The 17,417-nt window shown below is 32.3% G+C and overlaps 1 protein-coding gene across 1 annotated transcript in view; it reads left to right on the forward strand.

Annotated features, from left to right (window-relative positions):
• The window catches only part of Smp_180660 (hypothetical protein), a gene marked incomplete at both ends in the record, with an annotated part of 8,081 nt that extends 4,034 nt beyond the window's left edge, over positions 1-4,047 (forward strand). The window contains one exon of the mRNA XM_018788473.1: positions 4,004-4,047. Coding sequence (XP_018654012.1) covers positions 4,004-4,047 — 44 coding nt within the window. The remainder of the gene's footprint in view (positions 1-4,003) is intronic.
• Positions 4,048-17,417: the final 13,370 nt, after the last annotated feature.

Here is a 17,417-nt window from a genome sequence, read left to right on the forward strand (position 1 = left end):
TCTTTATTAGCCGAAAAATAGGTGATTTAATCAGATATGTTAATGAAAATATTCTAATATAAAGTTATTTTTCATAATTTTATTTCCTATTTCTTTCTGTTTTCAGGTTTTTTTTTTGGAGTAATCAACTGGCTACATTTCTTCACCGGATATGATGCAGCGTCTCAATGTGTACACACTAAACAAATGTCTTTCAAACTGTTCAATATTGAAAAGTAATTGTTATAATTATCAGTAGTATAGTAATGACAAGATCAATAAAACAACAATCAAATAAGATGATCTATTACTTATTACATATTCAATTGTTATCTGTTTCAATAATTAAAAACTATTACTGTTCTCTCCATATTGTTGATATAAACTTTGATTATGCAAGTAATATATGGAGAAAGATTATTCTACCCTCTCCGTCCAATGATTAATAATATACTGAAATCTTATTACTTCCATGTACATAAATGAAGAATATCTATAATGATTTGTACATACTATACTTTTATTCATATTTGTACTTTTGTTGAAGTTATCTGTATAATATTTGAATAGTTATTGGAAAATTTTTTGATTAAACCACCAGTATTTCTTAAAAAAACTAATGGAAGGATTTTGTAAAATAGTATAGTACATCTGTAATGTAGTTACTTAAATGCGAAACAGTGATGTTTTTAACATAGAAATTATCGTTGAAGGATGATGGATAATATGCATGGTAATTATACTGATTACCATGAACAGTTTACGTAATAGACCGATTTATAGCCTTGATGATCTTCAACTTCAGAGTGATTGATTTAAAACTTTTGATAAGGGAGAAGTGATGGGTTTCCGAAAAACAGGTCAACGTTATCGTTGAATATAACTGGAATAAACCTTAAGTTCTATGTTTTGTCAGACTAGTAATATATATTTATCGTCATAGGATGAATTCTATAATATCATTAGTGAAATAGAATTGAACAAATTAAACAATGAAATTCCTTTTTGGATTATCCAATAAATGATTCTGTGTAATCGTTTAGTCTAAATACTGTTGGTAAGTCTTGTCCAAGAATAAGCTAGCCGATCAATAGTTCACTCCATTCAAATTGATTTTCAGGTTGTTAACTTTTCAAAGTAATAGGTGAAGTCAATTTAGGATTTAACGAATTCACTGAAACTTTGTTTAAACTGTTTTTAAAAAAAGAAGTAATTAGATTTTGACATGATGAACTAGAAATCCCATCAAATTATGTATATTTTTACAAAAAGTTTTATATTATTCCCCTTCGCTATATCTTTTAACATTTTTAGTTTCATATTTGATCTAAATATGAAGATAGGTTATGATGAATGCTCACTTTTTATTGTTACAACTAAACGATTAGTGCATTACTTAAATGTACTTTGTGGAAGACCAATTCTACCCATAAAATGAAGTTATTTACATTTTTATTATGAGAATAAATGGTTATTCAGTCCTTGTAGTTAACAAAAACCTACCTTGCATTTGACTCCATTATTCTATGAACCATGTTTTTAAGATTTAATGATTAGTTATTCACAGTAATTAGCCAAAAGTTACGGCTCTCAACTAGCTGACACTTAGTCGACAAGGTATAATTATGACTTTTCAAACTTATTTTTATCTGATAATCCGAAAAACAGAAAATAGATATCCCAAATGCAACTGACTATTTAAACTTAGGTGCATAATTCAAATAATATAATTTCTTAACCTTAAGTCATGATTAGAAAAAATCATTTCATTCACAATAAGGAGGATGAACCACAAAAATTATTGGATTGAGAATGTGATTTGTCATTTCGATACTTAAAAAAACTTAGCTCAAGTAGACATAAACAATAGGAATGTGCCTGCTAAATATTTCCGCATTAAAATTGGCAATTACAGTAAACTAATTACTTATCAATCCAAATGATAGAACTCGATTGACTAGGGTAGTGAGTTTTCATGACTGCCTATTATTCAAATGCCATTTCTTAAGATAATTCTAATCGCAGTCGTTCATTTCTAGTTTGGAGCTTTCCGATAGTAGACTTCCGCGACTATACACAAAAATCAACCCAACGCCTTCAGGTTGCGAAATAATCAGACGATAGACCGGTAATCTATAATCTAGACCTCAATCAATAGGTTGATTTTGTCTTCAGCGAAACAATAGTTACTTCGAATCAATCCAGGATAAAGAATGTTACAAGCGATAGATAACTGAATAGTGGCAATTGTCACGTTTGTCTAGTCTTTCAGGGTTGACCAGATCCTGTCAATTAAAGTTTAATTCGGCCATTCGTCTAAGTGACTCTGTATTGAAGACATCATGTTCAAATGTTAGATGGTTGGGAGGTAGTCTGAAGGATAACCTTCAACAACCTAAAACATGTGTTATCATGATCAAAATATCATTTAGAATGTATGTTTTTCAAGGAAAAATGATAGCGAACTCTTAAATTATACAAAATCTATGAAAAGAACAAAGCAATTGCAAAGACTGAAACCGAAACACAATATTCGGTTGCTATGAAAATCGATAATTACTGATCACTATGAGTAATATCCCAAACACTAATAGGAAGTTATACAAAATATTAACTATTAATTGGGATTCATTGACCCAAAGTATTTACATTAATCAGGAATAGTAAGTAATCAAATTTCTGTGATGAAAATATCAGACGATTGTTTATTTTATCCTGTATTGAGTTTATGACAAATGTTAATTTATTTGCTTATGAAACTAACTAACGTGGGTTTAGTAATGGTGTATATCACCAACACATCGATTTGCTTAAGAGTATTATTAATAATTAAGAAAATAATTATCAGTCGCTAACATTTTAGTTTACTTTACTTCATAATCAATAAACACTATAATTTGATTGTATTCACGAATAGCACCAACTGAATTTAACCAGTACTATGTAATAACCTATTACTTACGGTGCACATTAATCATAAATGAACTTCCCCTCTTTTCTCAGTACAGTCGTAGAATTATGTTAAATTTATATGTAGACGTTACATTTTCTTGGGTCACAGAATTTAAGCTTGAAAAAAAAATGCAACTTTCAATATTAAATCATTCATGAGAAAATTTTAAGTATTAAACAAGCTAATCCATTCAATGATAAGTATTCTTTGATAGACAGGCGTGCAAAATAGCTAAAAAATAAAAACCATTGACATGTAAGTAGGTAGGTAGATAGGTAAATGGGTTAGCATAATAATACCATAAAACATTTGTCAATTTTCTTATGTATCCTGAAAATGATAATAATCTTTTTTAAAATAAGTAAATGGGAGCCACTAAGTAGGCAAGTAAGTCAACGGAGAAAAGTATTCAATTTTCATGGTGAAATAAGAAAAAAATAATCCAATCAACTGGTGATTTCCACTAGCTGATCACAAATTCGTCTTTTTTTTGGGAGAAAAAGGTCATAAAACATATGTGCCTGACAAAATTCTCTATAAAAAATATAGATATAATTTATGTATGTATAAATTATCTACTCTTTTAAAGCGTTATTTACTCGCATGTTTGTGTGTATCAAAGTGAATGTTGACATCTGGGGTGGGGCATATTTTTAACATAAGAGAATAAAGTGAGTATTTCTTTTTATCTTCAGGAATGATCAACCGTTTTTTATTCACATTCATCAGCATATTTATATATAAGTGTAACTTCTTTTTTTTTTCGTTATCTGGGTCAAATATTACAAAATATTGATAGATTGACAAGATATTTTAAGTTCTCTTGTTCATTTATGAAATAAACTATCGCATACATATATCTTGCCAAACCTTCTGCATAATAAAACAAAACAAACACACCTGTAAATTTAATTCCCATGAAAATTAAACAAATATCCGAAATACTTTGTTAACCATTTAAAATGGTAGGTGTTCGATGTGGTACAAAGAGACAGATTATTATTCACATTTTGAATATTATGAAAGTGTGATTAATTTTCCGAAATAATTAAGTTTTAAATTTCTTTGTAGATGTGCTGTTTAAACCTTCATTATTAAATGAAATGATTGAATAAAATAACTCCACGATTATAATTACGATGTGTTTTCTAAAGATTGGATTAAAACTAGATGATTGTAATCGTGAAAAAGATATCAGGTGTCGAAACTAGAGTAGGACACAGGTACCTGAAGACTGATAGTTAGTGTTATTAATGTAAGTTTGTTGGAGATTTACTGATTTAAAAAAAAACTCATATAAAATCGAAATACAAAGTTACAACTAATTTACCGAGTCTTTACAGTTTAAAGAGTCTTCAAACTTTAAGATTTCAAAAAGTCTAACAAAATTTGATTTATATCGTCGAAAATCTTTTCTGTACTTCCCTTGTAGTGTAAACTTAACACCAATCTGGAAGATATGTTTAATTACGAGCATTTATTATGAACAAGGTTACCATGCTTTTAGAGGTAAATAAATATGTAAATATATTTGATAAATATCATATATAGGTTATTTGAACTGGAATTTTGTATATTGGATACTTTCATGCAACTGAATCTCTTGATAAACATTTGTGAAATGAAAATAACAAACAGTGTAGGATGAGATGAACTCATTTTATTTCGTATGCTCCAGGTCATCCACATACAGACCGATTTATATCAGTAGTTGAAATGGTTTACAATCATGATTTTATTGTGTAACATGTAGTAAAAATGTATTTATTTTACTGATCAAAAGAAATAATTAATAATACTTTCCATTCCCAACAATTTCAATATTATAGCTGAACGGATTAAACGAGAAAGTGACGATGATGTAATTGGATATAGGATAGTGATTGTCTGGTCGATTTACTAAAAACATAATCCAAGACGGTAACATTGGAAAAAAAGGTCCAAAATTATAGTATTATTCTAGTTCACCATATACTGTACCAAGAAACTGGACTTATCACCATATAAGGTTGATATTTTCATGTTTAGATTTTTGAAAACCTTCAGTACGAGGGAAAATTATTTGAAATATAAATAGTTATAACTGAGATCATGACCCGCTTAATGTTTTACTACCATTAAAAACCTGGAAGCACTGGGTGGTCGTTTTGTTCTAGTATGGGATTCGTCAGCAGAGCACATCCACGATCCCGCACATGGGACTCGAATAGAAACGTTTATATTATATGTACTTCCCTTTAATATTGAGATAGTATAGTTCTAGTCATCATGTTTCAGCTTTATAGTGCTACTTTCTAAGATATCACATAAAACATCTTATCATTCATTTAGATAGGTCATTATGATTCTTAAATGTTTGTAAACAAACATTAGTTTTAGTACAAACATAAAAATTTTAATTGTAAACAGTTATATTGTTATTGTTTGTATATAAGATATATTGTATAGATTTCATTAATGTTTGCTCATTCTATATTTATATAAATTACTACAATGATTCAATTAGAACTAAGTTTAACTTTTATTGTATTGATCATAAACTTAATGATAACAATCAGTCTTATCGTCATCATAATCTTTATTATAAAGATAGTTATAGCATGAATTTTATGTGAAAAACATACTCAGACCATATGCATATACAGACGTATAAACAAGACCCCCTTCTTATATTTGCTAAGAATTAATTACATCATCATAATAATTTATAATTGAACACAGAATCAAACTGAACACATAAAGATTCATTTGTACATAGACACCTGCAGATTGAACGTGACCTATAATTGATAACCCCATACGGTACATATATATTTGTTCAATATCATATTTGTTTGATAGAAAGGATTAGTTTATTGCACTAATATTTATAAACATCTATCATAAATACTTCTATGTACAGGATTACGTAACCGGCATATGAATAAAAATACAATGGAAACCAGTGTGAAAAATTAATTTGTAACAAATAACAAATTATAATTTCATTTAAAATCATATTTATTTAATTGACAGTCTGATTTTTTACAAAATGATCTGTCTGATATGATACTTTTATAGTGAATGGAATCTTGTACAATTTAAGAAGGTAAAAGATAGGTTATATCTCTAGGTTACAAGACCAGTACGAATGAAATAATAACGAATTAATGGTGAAATATAATTTTAATTGCTGTTCGAAACTGGAAAGAAAGTCGATTAGGTAAGTATTATTCTAGTGAGAAGCAGTGACCAATGGAGTTCATCCAGGTCTGTTGTGAGATAGTAACTCACTGAAGACAATGGTGGATGTGTCGCTCAATTTCGTGGATTGGTTGAAGTTAGACATTAACTCTGTTGGATGCCAGCTCAGTGGTCTAGAGGTCAAGCGCTCACGCGCGAGACTGATAGGTCCTGGGTTCGAATCTCGCGAGGTGGGATTGTGGATGCGCACTGATGGGAAGTCCCATAATAGGACGAAACGACCGTCCAGTGCTTCCAGGTTTTCCATGGTGGTCTAGCTTCAATTAACTCATGATCTCAACTATTGAAATAAATATTATTTGTTGCACAATATTTGAAGCATTTGTTTATAGAATAAAAACTATTCACGACCGAAGTCAGTAGATATAAAACTAAGTATGTGAGTGTATATAAAAACCTTTGTATTATTGATAGTTTGGTTGATTTATTTTTGTACTAGTTGCCTTTTTCATATGATGAAAACCAGTTTGGTATCAGTCATCAACTGAAATTGTTAAGTCACATCTCTCAGGAAGGGATGGTATTTCCGTGGTGGTATACATATAAAAACAATGATAGGTAATTTACCCATTTGACCTAAAAACTGTTCGTGCTTTCAGGATAATAAATGTATTGTCATAATACCTAAATGCAAATTAGTGGTTAGTTATCCACCGCAAGTTTTATTTTTGATGATACGAAACTACCAAGTGTGATTGTTCAATGTCATGTACTATCTCAATGAAAACTCATGTATTATTTAGAGTAAATATACTTTCTGAACTAGTCGTCTCATTTCAAATCCCTTATTTATCATTTCTCTACATATGATTCTACAAGTCAACTACTTAATGGAATTATACAGAATGGTGATTATCTTTAAATGTACCTGATAATGTCAAAACATTCTTCATATCCCTGACATACTTCATCAACGGCTGAAATATAGTTTTTCATTGTATTGCAGCATTGTCGATGAAGGATTTGTCTCTAGGACAACCTACTTTTAATATCATTTCAAATTCTAACATTTCTCGTACTTAATGTTTGTTGTATTTAGGTCTTCGATATCCTTTATTTATCTCCTACTGCTAGTCATTTGTTTGACTTGAAGAGATGAGTGCAGGATTTTTGAGCTTTTCCTGGAGTAACATCTAGCATCCTGAACTAAATAGTTTACTTACTTTATTTCTATGATCATAATCTTTTTTTTCATACACTAACATATACAACCATATTACTTCTTAGTATCACACTCTTTAAAATTATTTTTTCATGAACTGATGTGATATGTAGTGTTTTTTTCTGGAGAATAGCTTAGCTGCAGACGTTAGAAACTTATGATTGCCTCATTTGTACTTCGACTTCACAGACAACGAAATCTCTTCAAAAACCTTGGGAACTCCATTTCGAAGCTGGTCATTAGTGGATAGACAATCATGATTTGTCACGATTGATTCAATGATTTCACTAGAATTTCATAAGCTTGTGACGTTAGCAACTAGAATTATGAGTTTATTTTGTTAAAGTTATTTCTATTCTTCAGTGATAAAATCATATATAAAAATTAGTTATTTACTAAGAATAAAGTTGACTTTATAGTATTCATTATATAGATGATATTTCTTCACAGTCTGAGAAACTATTTAATTGTGATATAATTTTTTTATACCATCATAATACGCATTAACTATGATAACTTTACTGTATGCAACCTTTCGCTTTGTTCAATATTTCCAAGTTAATTCATTACACATGATGCTTATTGAGACTTAGTGACAAAACATGTCTAATCATAATTATCTAATTGAAGTATTTATTCAGTAGTATAAAATCAAGGGGTCCCGCATATTCATTATAAGAAAAAGTCTTTCAAGTGACATTTTATCGATGAATCTTTTCACAATATTGTTACATTTACAAGTTAATGAATAAAGTAAATTATATCATTTGATGGAAAAAATTCTAAACAATGAAAATAACCTTCTTCGCAAATCTTGAGTAATCAAAAAATAATTCTCAAAAATCCTTTTCATTTATAGGACTGTAAGACGGATAGGATAAATGTTTCGTCCTGTTTTTTAAACTATTCAGTATTGTAAGCCGTTGAGACTCTTAAAAGTAAAGCATAAGACCTTTGAATGTCAAACTGTTTTTTACTTTTACTTTACGCCTGTTACTCCCAATAGAGCATAAGCCGCCGACCAGCATTCTCCAACCCAATCTGTCCTGGGCCTTCTTTTCTAGTTCTATCCAGTTTTTGTTCATTCTTCTCATGTCTGTCTCTATTTCTCCGCGTAATGTGTTCTTTGGTCTTCCTCTTCTCCTTTGGCCTTCAGGATTCCATGTGGGGGCTTGTCTTGTGACGCAATTGAGTGATTTCCTGAAAGTGTGCCCAACCCACTTCCAGTTCTTCTTCCTGATTTCTTCCTCCACTGGAATCTGGTTTGTTGTCTCCCACAGTAACTTGTTGCTGATAGTGTCTGGCCAACGGATCTGAAGTATCTTGCGTAGACAACTGTTGGTAAACACTTGTATCTGCTGGATAATGGCTTTCGTAGTTCTCCACGTCTCCGCCACATACAGTAGAACTGTCTTGACATTTGTATTGAGAATTCTAACCTTGGTGTTGGTTGACAATTGTTTTGAGTTCCAGATGTTCTTCAGTTGTAAATATGCTGCTCTTGTTTTGCCAATCCTCTCCCTCATATCTGCATCTGATCCACCGTGTTCATCAATGATGCTGTCCAGATATGTAAAGGTTTCCACATCCTCCAAAGCTTCTCCGTCAAGTGCAATTTGATTGGTGCATGTTGTATTGTATCGGAGAATCTTGCATTTCCCTTTGTTTATATTGAGACCTACTGCTGCTGAGGCTGCTGCTACTCTGGTCGTTTTCTCCTGCATTTGTTGTTGCGTGTGTGATAGAAGAGTCAGATCATCTGCGAAGTCTAATTCATCCAGCTGCATCCTAGTTGTCCATTGTATCCCATGCTTCCCTCCAGATATTGACGTCTTCATGATCCAGTCGATCACCAGGTGAAAGAGAAAGGGTGAGAGTAAACAACCTTGTCTAACACCAGTCTTTACTTCAAACGAGTCGGTGAGTTGTCCTCCGTGGACGATTTGGCAGTTTAGTCCATCATAGGAGTTCCGTATGATATTGACTATCTTCTCAGGCACGCCGTAGTGTCGAAGAAGCCTCCATAGTGTTGTCCCGTCCACGCCATCAAATGCTTTCTCGTAGTCAATGAAGTTGATGTACAGTGATGAATTCCATTCCACAATGATCCGTAGAGTAGCGATTTGGTCTGTACACGATCGATTCTTACGAAATCCAGCCTGTTGATCTCGAAGTTGGGCGTCTACGGAATCCTTCATTCTGTTTAACAATACCCTGTTGAAGACTTTTCCTGGTATTGAGAGAAGAGTGATGCCCCTGTAGTTGTCGCACTTGCTGAGATCGCCTTTCTTTGGTATTTTGATCAGAAGTCCTTCTTTCCAGTCTGTTGGTACTTGTTCTTCGTCCCAAATCTTTCTGAAATAAGAATGTGGAGTATCTTTGCAGTTGCTGCTACATTTGCTTCCAGTGCCTCTTCCGGGATGTTGTCTGGTCCCGCTGCTTTGCCACTCTTGATTTGTCTGATGGCCATGCTGATCTCTTCAATTGTTGGTGGGCCAATATCGATTGGGAGGTGTGTGGGTGCTGCTTCGATGTTGGGTGGGTTCAGTGGAGCTGGTCGATTCAAGAGTTCTTTGAAGTGTTCTACCCACCTGTTTCGTTGTTCTTCAATGTCGGTGATTACTTTGCCTTCATTGCTTTTCACTGGTCTTTCTGGCTTACGGTAATTTCCAGCAAGTTTCTTTGTTGTATCATACAGTTGTCTCATGTTTTCTTCTCTTGTAGCCTTCTCCGCCGTCATTACTAAATCCTCCACATACTCACGTTTGTCGATTCTGATGCTCTTCTTCAATTGCTTGTTCACTTCTGTGTATTCAGCTTGTGCATAGGCTTTTTCTTCTATTGTTCGGCTGATATTGATTGCTGCCTTCTTGTTCCTCCTCTCTTCAATCTTATCCAGTGTACCAACAGTGATCCATTCCTTGAGATGGTGCTTCTTTTGGCCCAGAACCTTCTGACATGTTGAAATGATTGCCTCCTTGATACCTTTCCAGTTGCTCTCCATGGTAGTTCCCTCTCCGTTGAGTAGATCATGAAAGGCCTGGAACGTATTGTTGAGGGCTATGTTGAATTTGTTGAGTTTGTCTGCATCTCGAAGAAAGGCCGTGTTGAACTTCTGTGATGTTGTCCGCGCAGTTGTCCAGTGCTTCTCAAGTTTTAGTTTCATCTTGGCGACCAGCAAATGATGATCTGGTGCTATATCAGCTTCTCTCCTGGTTCTCACATCCTCCATCGTCCTCCTGAACTTTTTGTTGATGCAGATATGGTCGATTTGGTTCTGTGTAGTGTGATCCGGTGAAGTCCATGTGGCTTTGTGTATGTTTTTGTGTGGGAATATGGTGCCACCCATGACCAGTTTATTGAAGGCACATAGGTTTGCAAATCTCTCACCTTGTGTATGTGGGGCATTTTCTTCTTCATGGCCGGAGTATAACAGAAGTTCCCCTGAAGATAGTCGTTGTTGTCCAACCTGCGTCCGATGTGTTTCACTGATTCCAAGCACCTCCAGGTTGTATTTTCTCATTTCAGCAGCAATTTGGAAGACTCTTCCAGTCTCCCACATTGTCCAGACATTTCATGTACCTATAAAAATTGTCGCTCTGATTGTTAGAAGGTGCATCGGCCTCATGACTTCCGAAGGAACTCGGCTTTCATCATGAGACGTCATAATTATTCCTTCTACTCCCAGGGCAGAGTTTGAATGGTTTGAATGATTTTTTCTGGTTAGCGTTTTTTTAGCTCCTCCTTTATCCGGGCTTGGGACCGGCAGTAGCCCTCGGAGGAGCTACAGGCGGAGTTTGTCAAACATAGTTGAACCCCACGTGTCACGCAAATGAAAAAGCCCAAAACTGCATCAGTGTTCATATAAATATGATTAAAGTTCTTTAGAATGATATTGAACAGTATTATTCTTAATATTTATTAATGCTATTGTTACGAATAATAGTCTGACAGATTTTGGTAATTTAGCACTAGTTAGAAAGCTAATAAATCACAATGACAATTAAACCACCCGCTCATTGACTGTTTAGTAGGAAAGATAATCTAATTTTATGAGTAAACATTAAAAGATATTTTAATGTCCACCTTGTACATAAGAATAAAATTAATTTAACATTACTTTTTATTAGATAGAATAAAATAAAACCTTCATATGTACGTCACAACTAAGTTTATTTAATTTCTTCAAATGCTTAAAATACGCACCAATGTAAGTCGAGTCAGTGGTTTAGTTATGTCACACTGTTTGTGAGACTGTAATATACTTAGGTTCCTTCTTGTGTGTAGTCACAGTTATGTTTTGATGAGGAGTCTCCAGCTCGTATGAATTAGATGATTCTTCCCTTAATTTGTGAGAATTTCAGCTCATAATAATAAGTGTAACTATGTTGTTACATAACATTTTAAACATGAGTTATTTGAATGCAGTAATAAACACTCACTATTTTAGCCAATTTGATATGTGACACGTCATTAGATATTGCAATTTCGAGTAAAGTAATAATACAACCCAATATTCCATTAGGTGATCGTTTTTATCGTTCGATTTAAGAGTTTTTCTACATGATGAAAGGATTCATCAAAATAATATCATTTTTATTACTGTCAGCTCAATGCCATAACAATCGTCAATGCTCATTCTTTAGCTTTGGACTATAAGGCATCTTATTAAGTATGAAGCATACTCAGAGAATTACTTGAGAGGACTCGAAATGATAGAATTCTTTATAAACTTTCATCAGTATAATGTACTGGTTTGAATGAAACTAAAATCAACCTATTCTCAGACAGACAGCTTCATTATTGGTACTAAGAGTTAGTGGTGATTTTTGAATATCATAGTTTAACTCACATGTTGGCATTAATTAGACAATCATTTAAAACCAGGAAGCAATGGGCAGCTATTTCACCTTAGTGTGGGACCTCCCGGAATTGAGCACCAGCAACCCCACTAGGGATGGGAACCAGAACCTTCAGGTCTCGAGCCACGTGCTTACACTTTACACCGTTGAGTTGGCATCCAACGGTTTATAATTCCAACTTTATTTGACACAAAATGACGAGAAGTTCCATACTGGGACGAAATAGCTACTCACTGCTTCCTGATTTTTAGTGGTTACTTAACTGAGGTAAGTCCATCACGTAAACTATAAGATATTACAATTATAAACGATGTGACAAATTAAAAATCTTATGCTTTAATCAGTCATGCTTAAAATAATAACAATCAATAACCCACTTAAGTTAAAGTTTGTTTTGCTTTAATTATTATAATATATATATTAAAATTATCTGAAAAGAAAGAAGAATCATATTTTGATTTCAAATAATTCAAATGAACGGATTCAAGGAAGTGCAAATTAAAGAAATATGCCCCAAGGGCCACAAGCCAGGTGTTAAGAATACTGTCCTACTCACTTACTAAAATAATAATGTTTGAGAAAAGGTTTTCTTACGTTATTCTTACCATTTAGAAGGAAAAAGAATTTATGATTTATCAGGTGTAAGTGTATATAACTTAAGTATTTATGAGTAAACACTTAAATTCAATGTTCAGTGTCAGTGATAATAACAACTATGATTATTCTACTGAAAGAAAAGTCGAATTTATCAAGTACTCAGTTGAAAGTTATTCATTAATTTTACAGATAACACTTTTCAGTTTTCCTGTCATAAAAGATGTATATTGAGATGAGTTAATAATAGACTTAAAAATTTTTTTTTACAAGTTACTCATAAAAATACTGAACGCTTGCCTATTAACGAAGTTATACATATATGCCACGTTCCTTTTGCAAGCCCGACGCGTACCCTTAGCATATACCTGCATACACAACATCATAATCCAAGACTCATGCAATTCAATTACATAAGAGTAAATATCGGGCATTCCGTAAGATTTCAATGAGCTCCGAAATTAGAACCCAGTCGATCGGGTTTACAGCAAAATGGTAGATTAATAGAATCTCTCCGACTACCCATACTGGCTAGCAAAGTTGCCCTCACTACCCAGCAGTGCCACGTGGTGGCTCTGAGTGAGATTTTACCACCTTTATACCTGTTGTCGTTTTTAACTCCCGTCAGTGCTGATGGAGGAGTTATGTATTCAGAACGATGGAGATTTGTTTGTCTTCAGTTATTCAGACTGAGCTATTCAATCTGTGTTTCATTCCCTATATAAATGAGTGAAGTAGACTACTTATTCACTGCATTCTAACCAGTTTTCTTTTTGTTTAATCACCAACATCAATCAGCTGTTATGAAATCAACGTTAAACAGGGTTTCTAGCTGAATATATTCAACTATTCGGCGTCAACTGCAGTTTGCTTTAGCATTGGCTTACTCTAGTGACCACACTTTGCTTATTTACCTAAAAAAGGACAATGGAAAGGATTAGAATCTAAGATGCACTTTACGTCCTATTTGGGACTCGTCAGCCGGATTTATTTGCATTCTATTTCTCAAGTTCACTCAGGGACTCAAATAAGCATCTTTCTTTCGAAAGTCAGACTTTAAAATCAACAATGGAAAATTCAAACACTTAGAAATAAGCAATACATTTTACCCCGGTCGCACAAGATAGTGAACTTAGTTGTTCAGTAGATAACGCATTCGGTGTTTGAAGTGAAAGGTACTTACGTGATTGCCGGATTGAGCATCTGCACTGGGATTCAGGTACACTCAGTTGATCAGCCCTATATGCGACGAAAACCGTGTCTTAGTTTTTTTCTAGCCACTCTCTGTCTTTACTTAAATACTTAGGATTTAATAGCAATATCGAGGCAATCCGATGAGGATGTACTTATATTGAAATACACTGATGTTCAACATCAAGAAAAGGAAGATCCAACCACTTGCAACTAAATAATACACTTTGCGTATAGTAGTCACTTGGATACATAATGTATTTAACTAAATACTGTCGGGTGATCGATGACTGTATGTAATCAAAAAAATTTTGTTTTTCCTTTATTCTTAACCATTCTGTAGCTGTGTATATCAGGTTCTTAGCGTTTTCTTTTTTGCTCATTATTTAAATTTATCTAAGTATATTATTCGATGTTAACTATTATTGGTGCTATCTGCCAGTTAAGGCTTGCATTATTGAAAAAAAACTGGTGTGTTTACCTATTTAAAATGACATAGTTTTATTGTACTTAATCAATAAACTTTGATTCCGGACAAACTTATGAGTTGTTTAGGTTAATGGTTTATGAAGATGGGCTCAATGTTGGAAAAGCTATCGTAATGGGCTGAAGGGAGTTGAAACATTATTTAAAGCTAAAAAGAACTGAACAGCTGATTTATATCAAGACGAAGCGTAATCGGTCATGAACAAGTATCTTGTTACAGATTCAAACGTTATCCGATTTCATCATAATTTTATTGAACAGATTGAAACTACATTCTATTTTGTAAAATTAACTATATCAATTCAACTCTATAGTTTTCATGACCATTCACGAAATGTAAAATAAACTAATATTTAATATTAAATTTACATACACATCTAGACGTCTGGTGTTGAATTACTTTGTATTTTTCTCATCGGTAACTTCACAATTGAATAACTGAAATCAACATGAAGCAATAAGTGTCTTAAGTAATTTCTGTTTATTAAATATTACAAAGTTATTCATTGTCTCAATTAGTAGTAAGTTCACTAAAATCAATAAACATATCATGTAAAGTTTCAATATATTCAAATAGAATGACAATTTTAAATCAGTCTTAGTTACTCATGTCACTACATCAAAGGAATGAATAAATTGTATGAGTTTAATGTGTTCAACACGTGGTTGGTAAGTAATGTAATAGATTTATGGTCGACTTTATCATAAATTGTTTAACATTTACAAATTTCCACCTCATTGACTTCATCATTTGATTAGTTGAAATATTTGTTAATCTAGATATATTAGAGATTTGTTGAGTTCACATTGTTTATGTGAATGAATAATTCAGCATAGATTCTAAATTAATTTTTGTGTAAATAAGAGAACAAAACAAAATGATTGTATTTATTGGTTCTGAGGGAAGTAACCAACCTGGATTTATATACTCTTGTTAACAGATAATGTTTAAGAGGAATCGATCGATCGGAAGTTGTATTTTTCAACTTCTTAACAAAGGTTTTTCATTGTTGTGTTTGATCTGAAGATATTACCATATACAACCCGATAAATGTCTGAGAATTAGCCAAAGGTGATGAACAACCCACAATTACTTTATAATAATTCAAGATTTCTTGATAGACTCTACTATAATCATTAAAGGAATTGAACAAATGAACCTATAGTTTGACACTACACTTATTCAGTTGTTATGAGGGACAATTAATTCAGATTAATTAGTTTTCATTAAACAAACAAATAAATCCATTTTCTCATTTATACTCAAAAATTAATTTAGAATCTATGCTGAATTATTCATTCACATAAACAATGTGAACTCAACAAATCTCTAATATATCTAGATTAACAAATATTTCAACTAATCAAATGATGAAGTCAATGAGGTGGAAATTTGTAAATGTTAAACAATTTATGATAAGGTCGACCATAAATCTATTACATTACTTACCAACCACGTGTTGAACACATTAAACTCATACAATTTATTCATTCCTTTGATGTAGTGACATGAGTAACTAAGACTGATTTAAAATTGTCATTCTATTTGAATATATTGAAACTTTACATGATATGTTTATTGATTTTAGTGAACTTACTGATCTGTACAGTAAATAATTTTATTTGTATCTTATTAACAGAAGTAGGATGATAGTTAATTTCAATACACACTTTGAATATTCAGATAATTTCAATAAATTTTATTGTTTGAATCAACATTGGTGACTTCTTCAATATCATTATCAGCATTATCTTGATTACAAAAGCTAATTCTTACTGTCTTCGTGTAAGTGATTTGTTTTTCCAACTAAATTTCGTTTAACCGTTCGTATGATGGATGTTTAGGCTATTCGACGCTTGATAAACTCATATACTTCCTGTCATTGTATCCTCAATTATCGTCTATCATGATATCGAGTCGAGTCCCTTTTATCTGAATATCACGGAATCTAAAGTAAAATTAACTAGCTATATTGAGTGTCAATTTTCACTCTCTATTTATAGTGAATTTTTAGTCAATAAACTATTGAAATATTCCATTATATTAGAATAGTTTCTTCTAACTGTTCTAAAATGACTAGCTCCTGTTTGATTCACTACCGATCTGTCTTTTCGAAAGCAACAGGAATCTATTTTAAATGCTTTGTGTGAAATGAGATTACAATGTCCTGTTTTTACAGATGTTATATATTGCTTAAGATATTTTTAGTTTTCTAAAGAAATGTGTTTTCCTTCATTATTTATTATATTCTAGAGTTTATTCCATCAACACGTTTTTCTAAGGAAATTATAATTCGTGTTCAAATCCTTATTTCATTTTCTTTAAGGTTTCCTTTGATTTTTAAAAGCAATATGTTCTAGATTGTTAGAGATTTCCACATCATAGTGATAACACCGTCTTTTAATATGCGATAGTCGGAGTAATATTTTATTTTTAAATCCATGGCTGCTTTAAATTATTGGGTCATCAGGTTTTTCAGTCTTGTGCTTTTAATGAATCCGATAGTACATGTTAAGGGTTAGATATAATCGTTGGATTTTTTGAGGTTTTTCAGGTTTGCATTGTATGCATATCCTTGGGTAGATGTAGTATTTCCATTGTTTTCAATCAATTTCAAATATTTATTTAGTCTGGTCAATTAGTTATTTGTATTAAGTTTAGAAAAACACAATAAAAAGGTTATCTACATAACAAATTAGTTGAAAATTTTATGCTCATAGATTTTCCCAGTAGCTTTTTCAGTCCATTTGTACTATGGTATTTCCTTTTACTTTCATTGACAAACTGTTATTGTAGTTCATGTTTCGACGAATTCCATTGGTAAGAATTAGTTTATGATCCGTTAATCTTTTGTTCTTCTGACTAAAAGTAATTGATAATACTAACGAAAAAATCCTGAAACTGTTCATAAATTCGAAAGACATAGTTAAATAAAGACCCAGACTT

Source organism: Schistosoma mansoni, chromosome W, assembly GCF_000237925.1.
Source record: "Schistosoma mansoni strain Puerto Rico chromosome W, complete genome".
Lineage (NCBI taxonomy): Eukaryota > Metazoa > Platyhelminthes > Trematoda > Strigeidida > Schistosomatidae > Schistosoma > Schistosoma mansoni.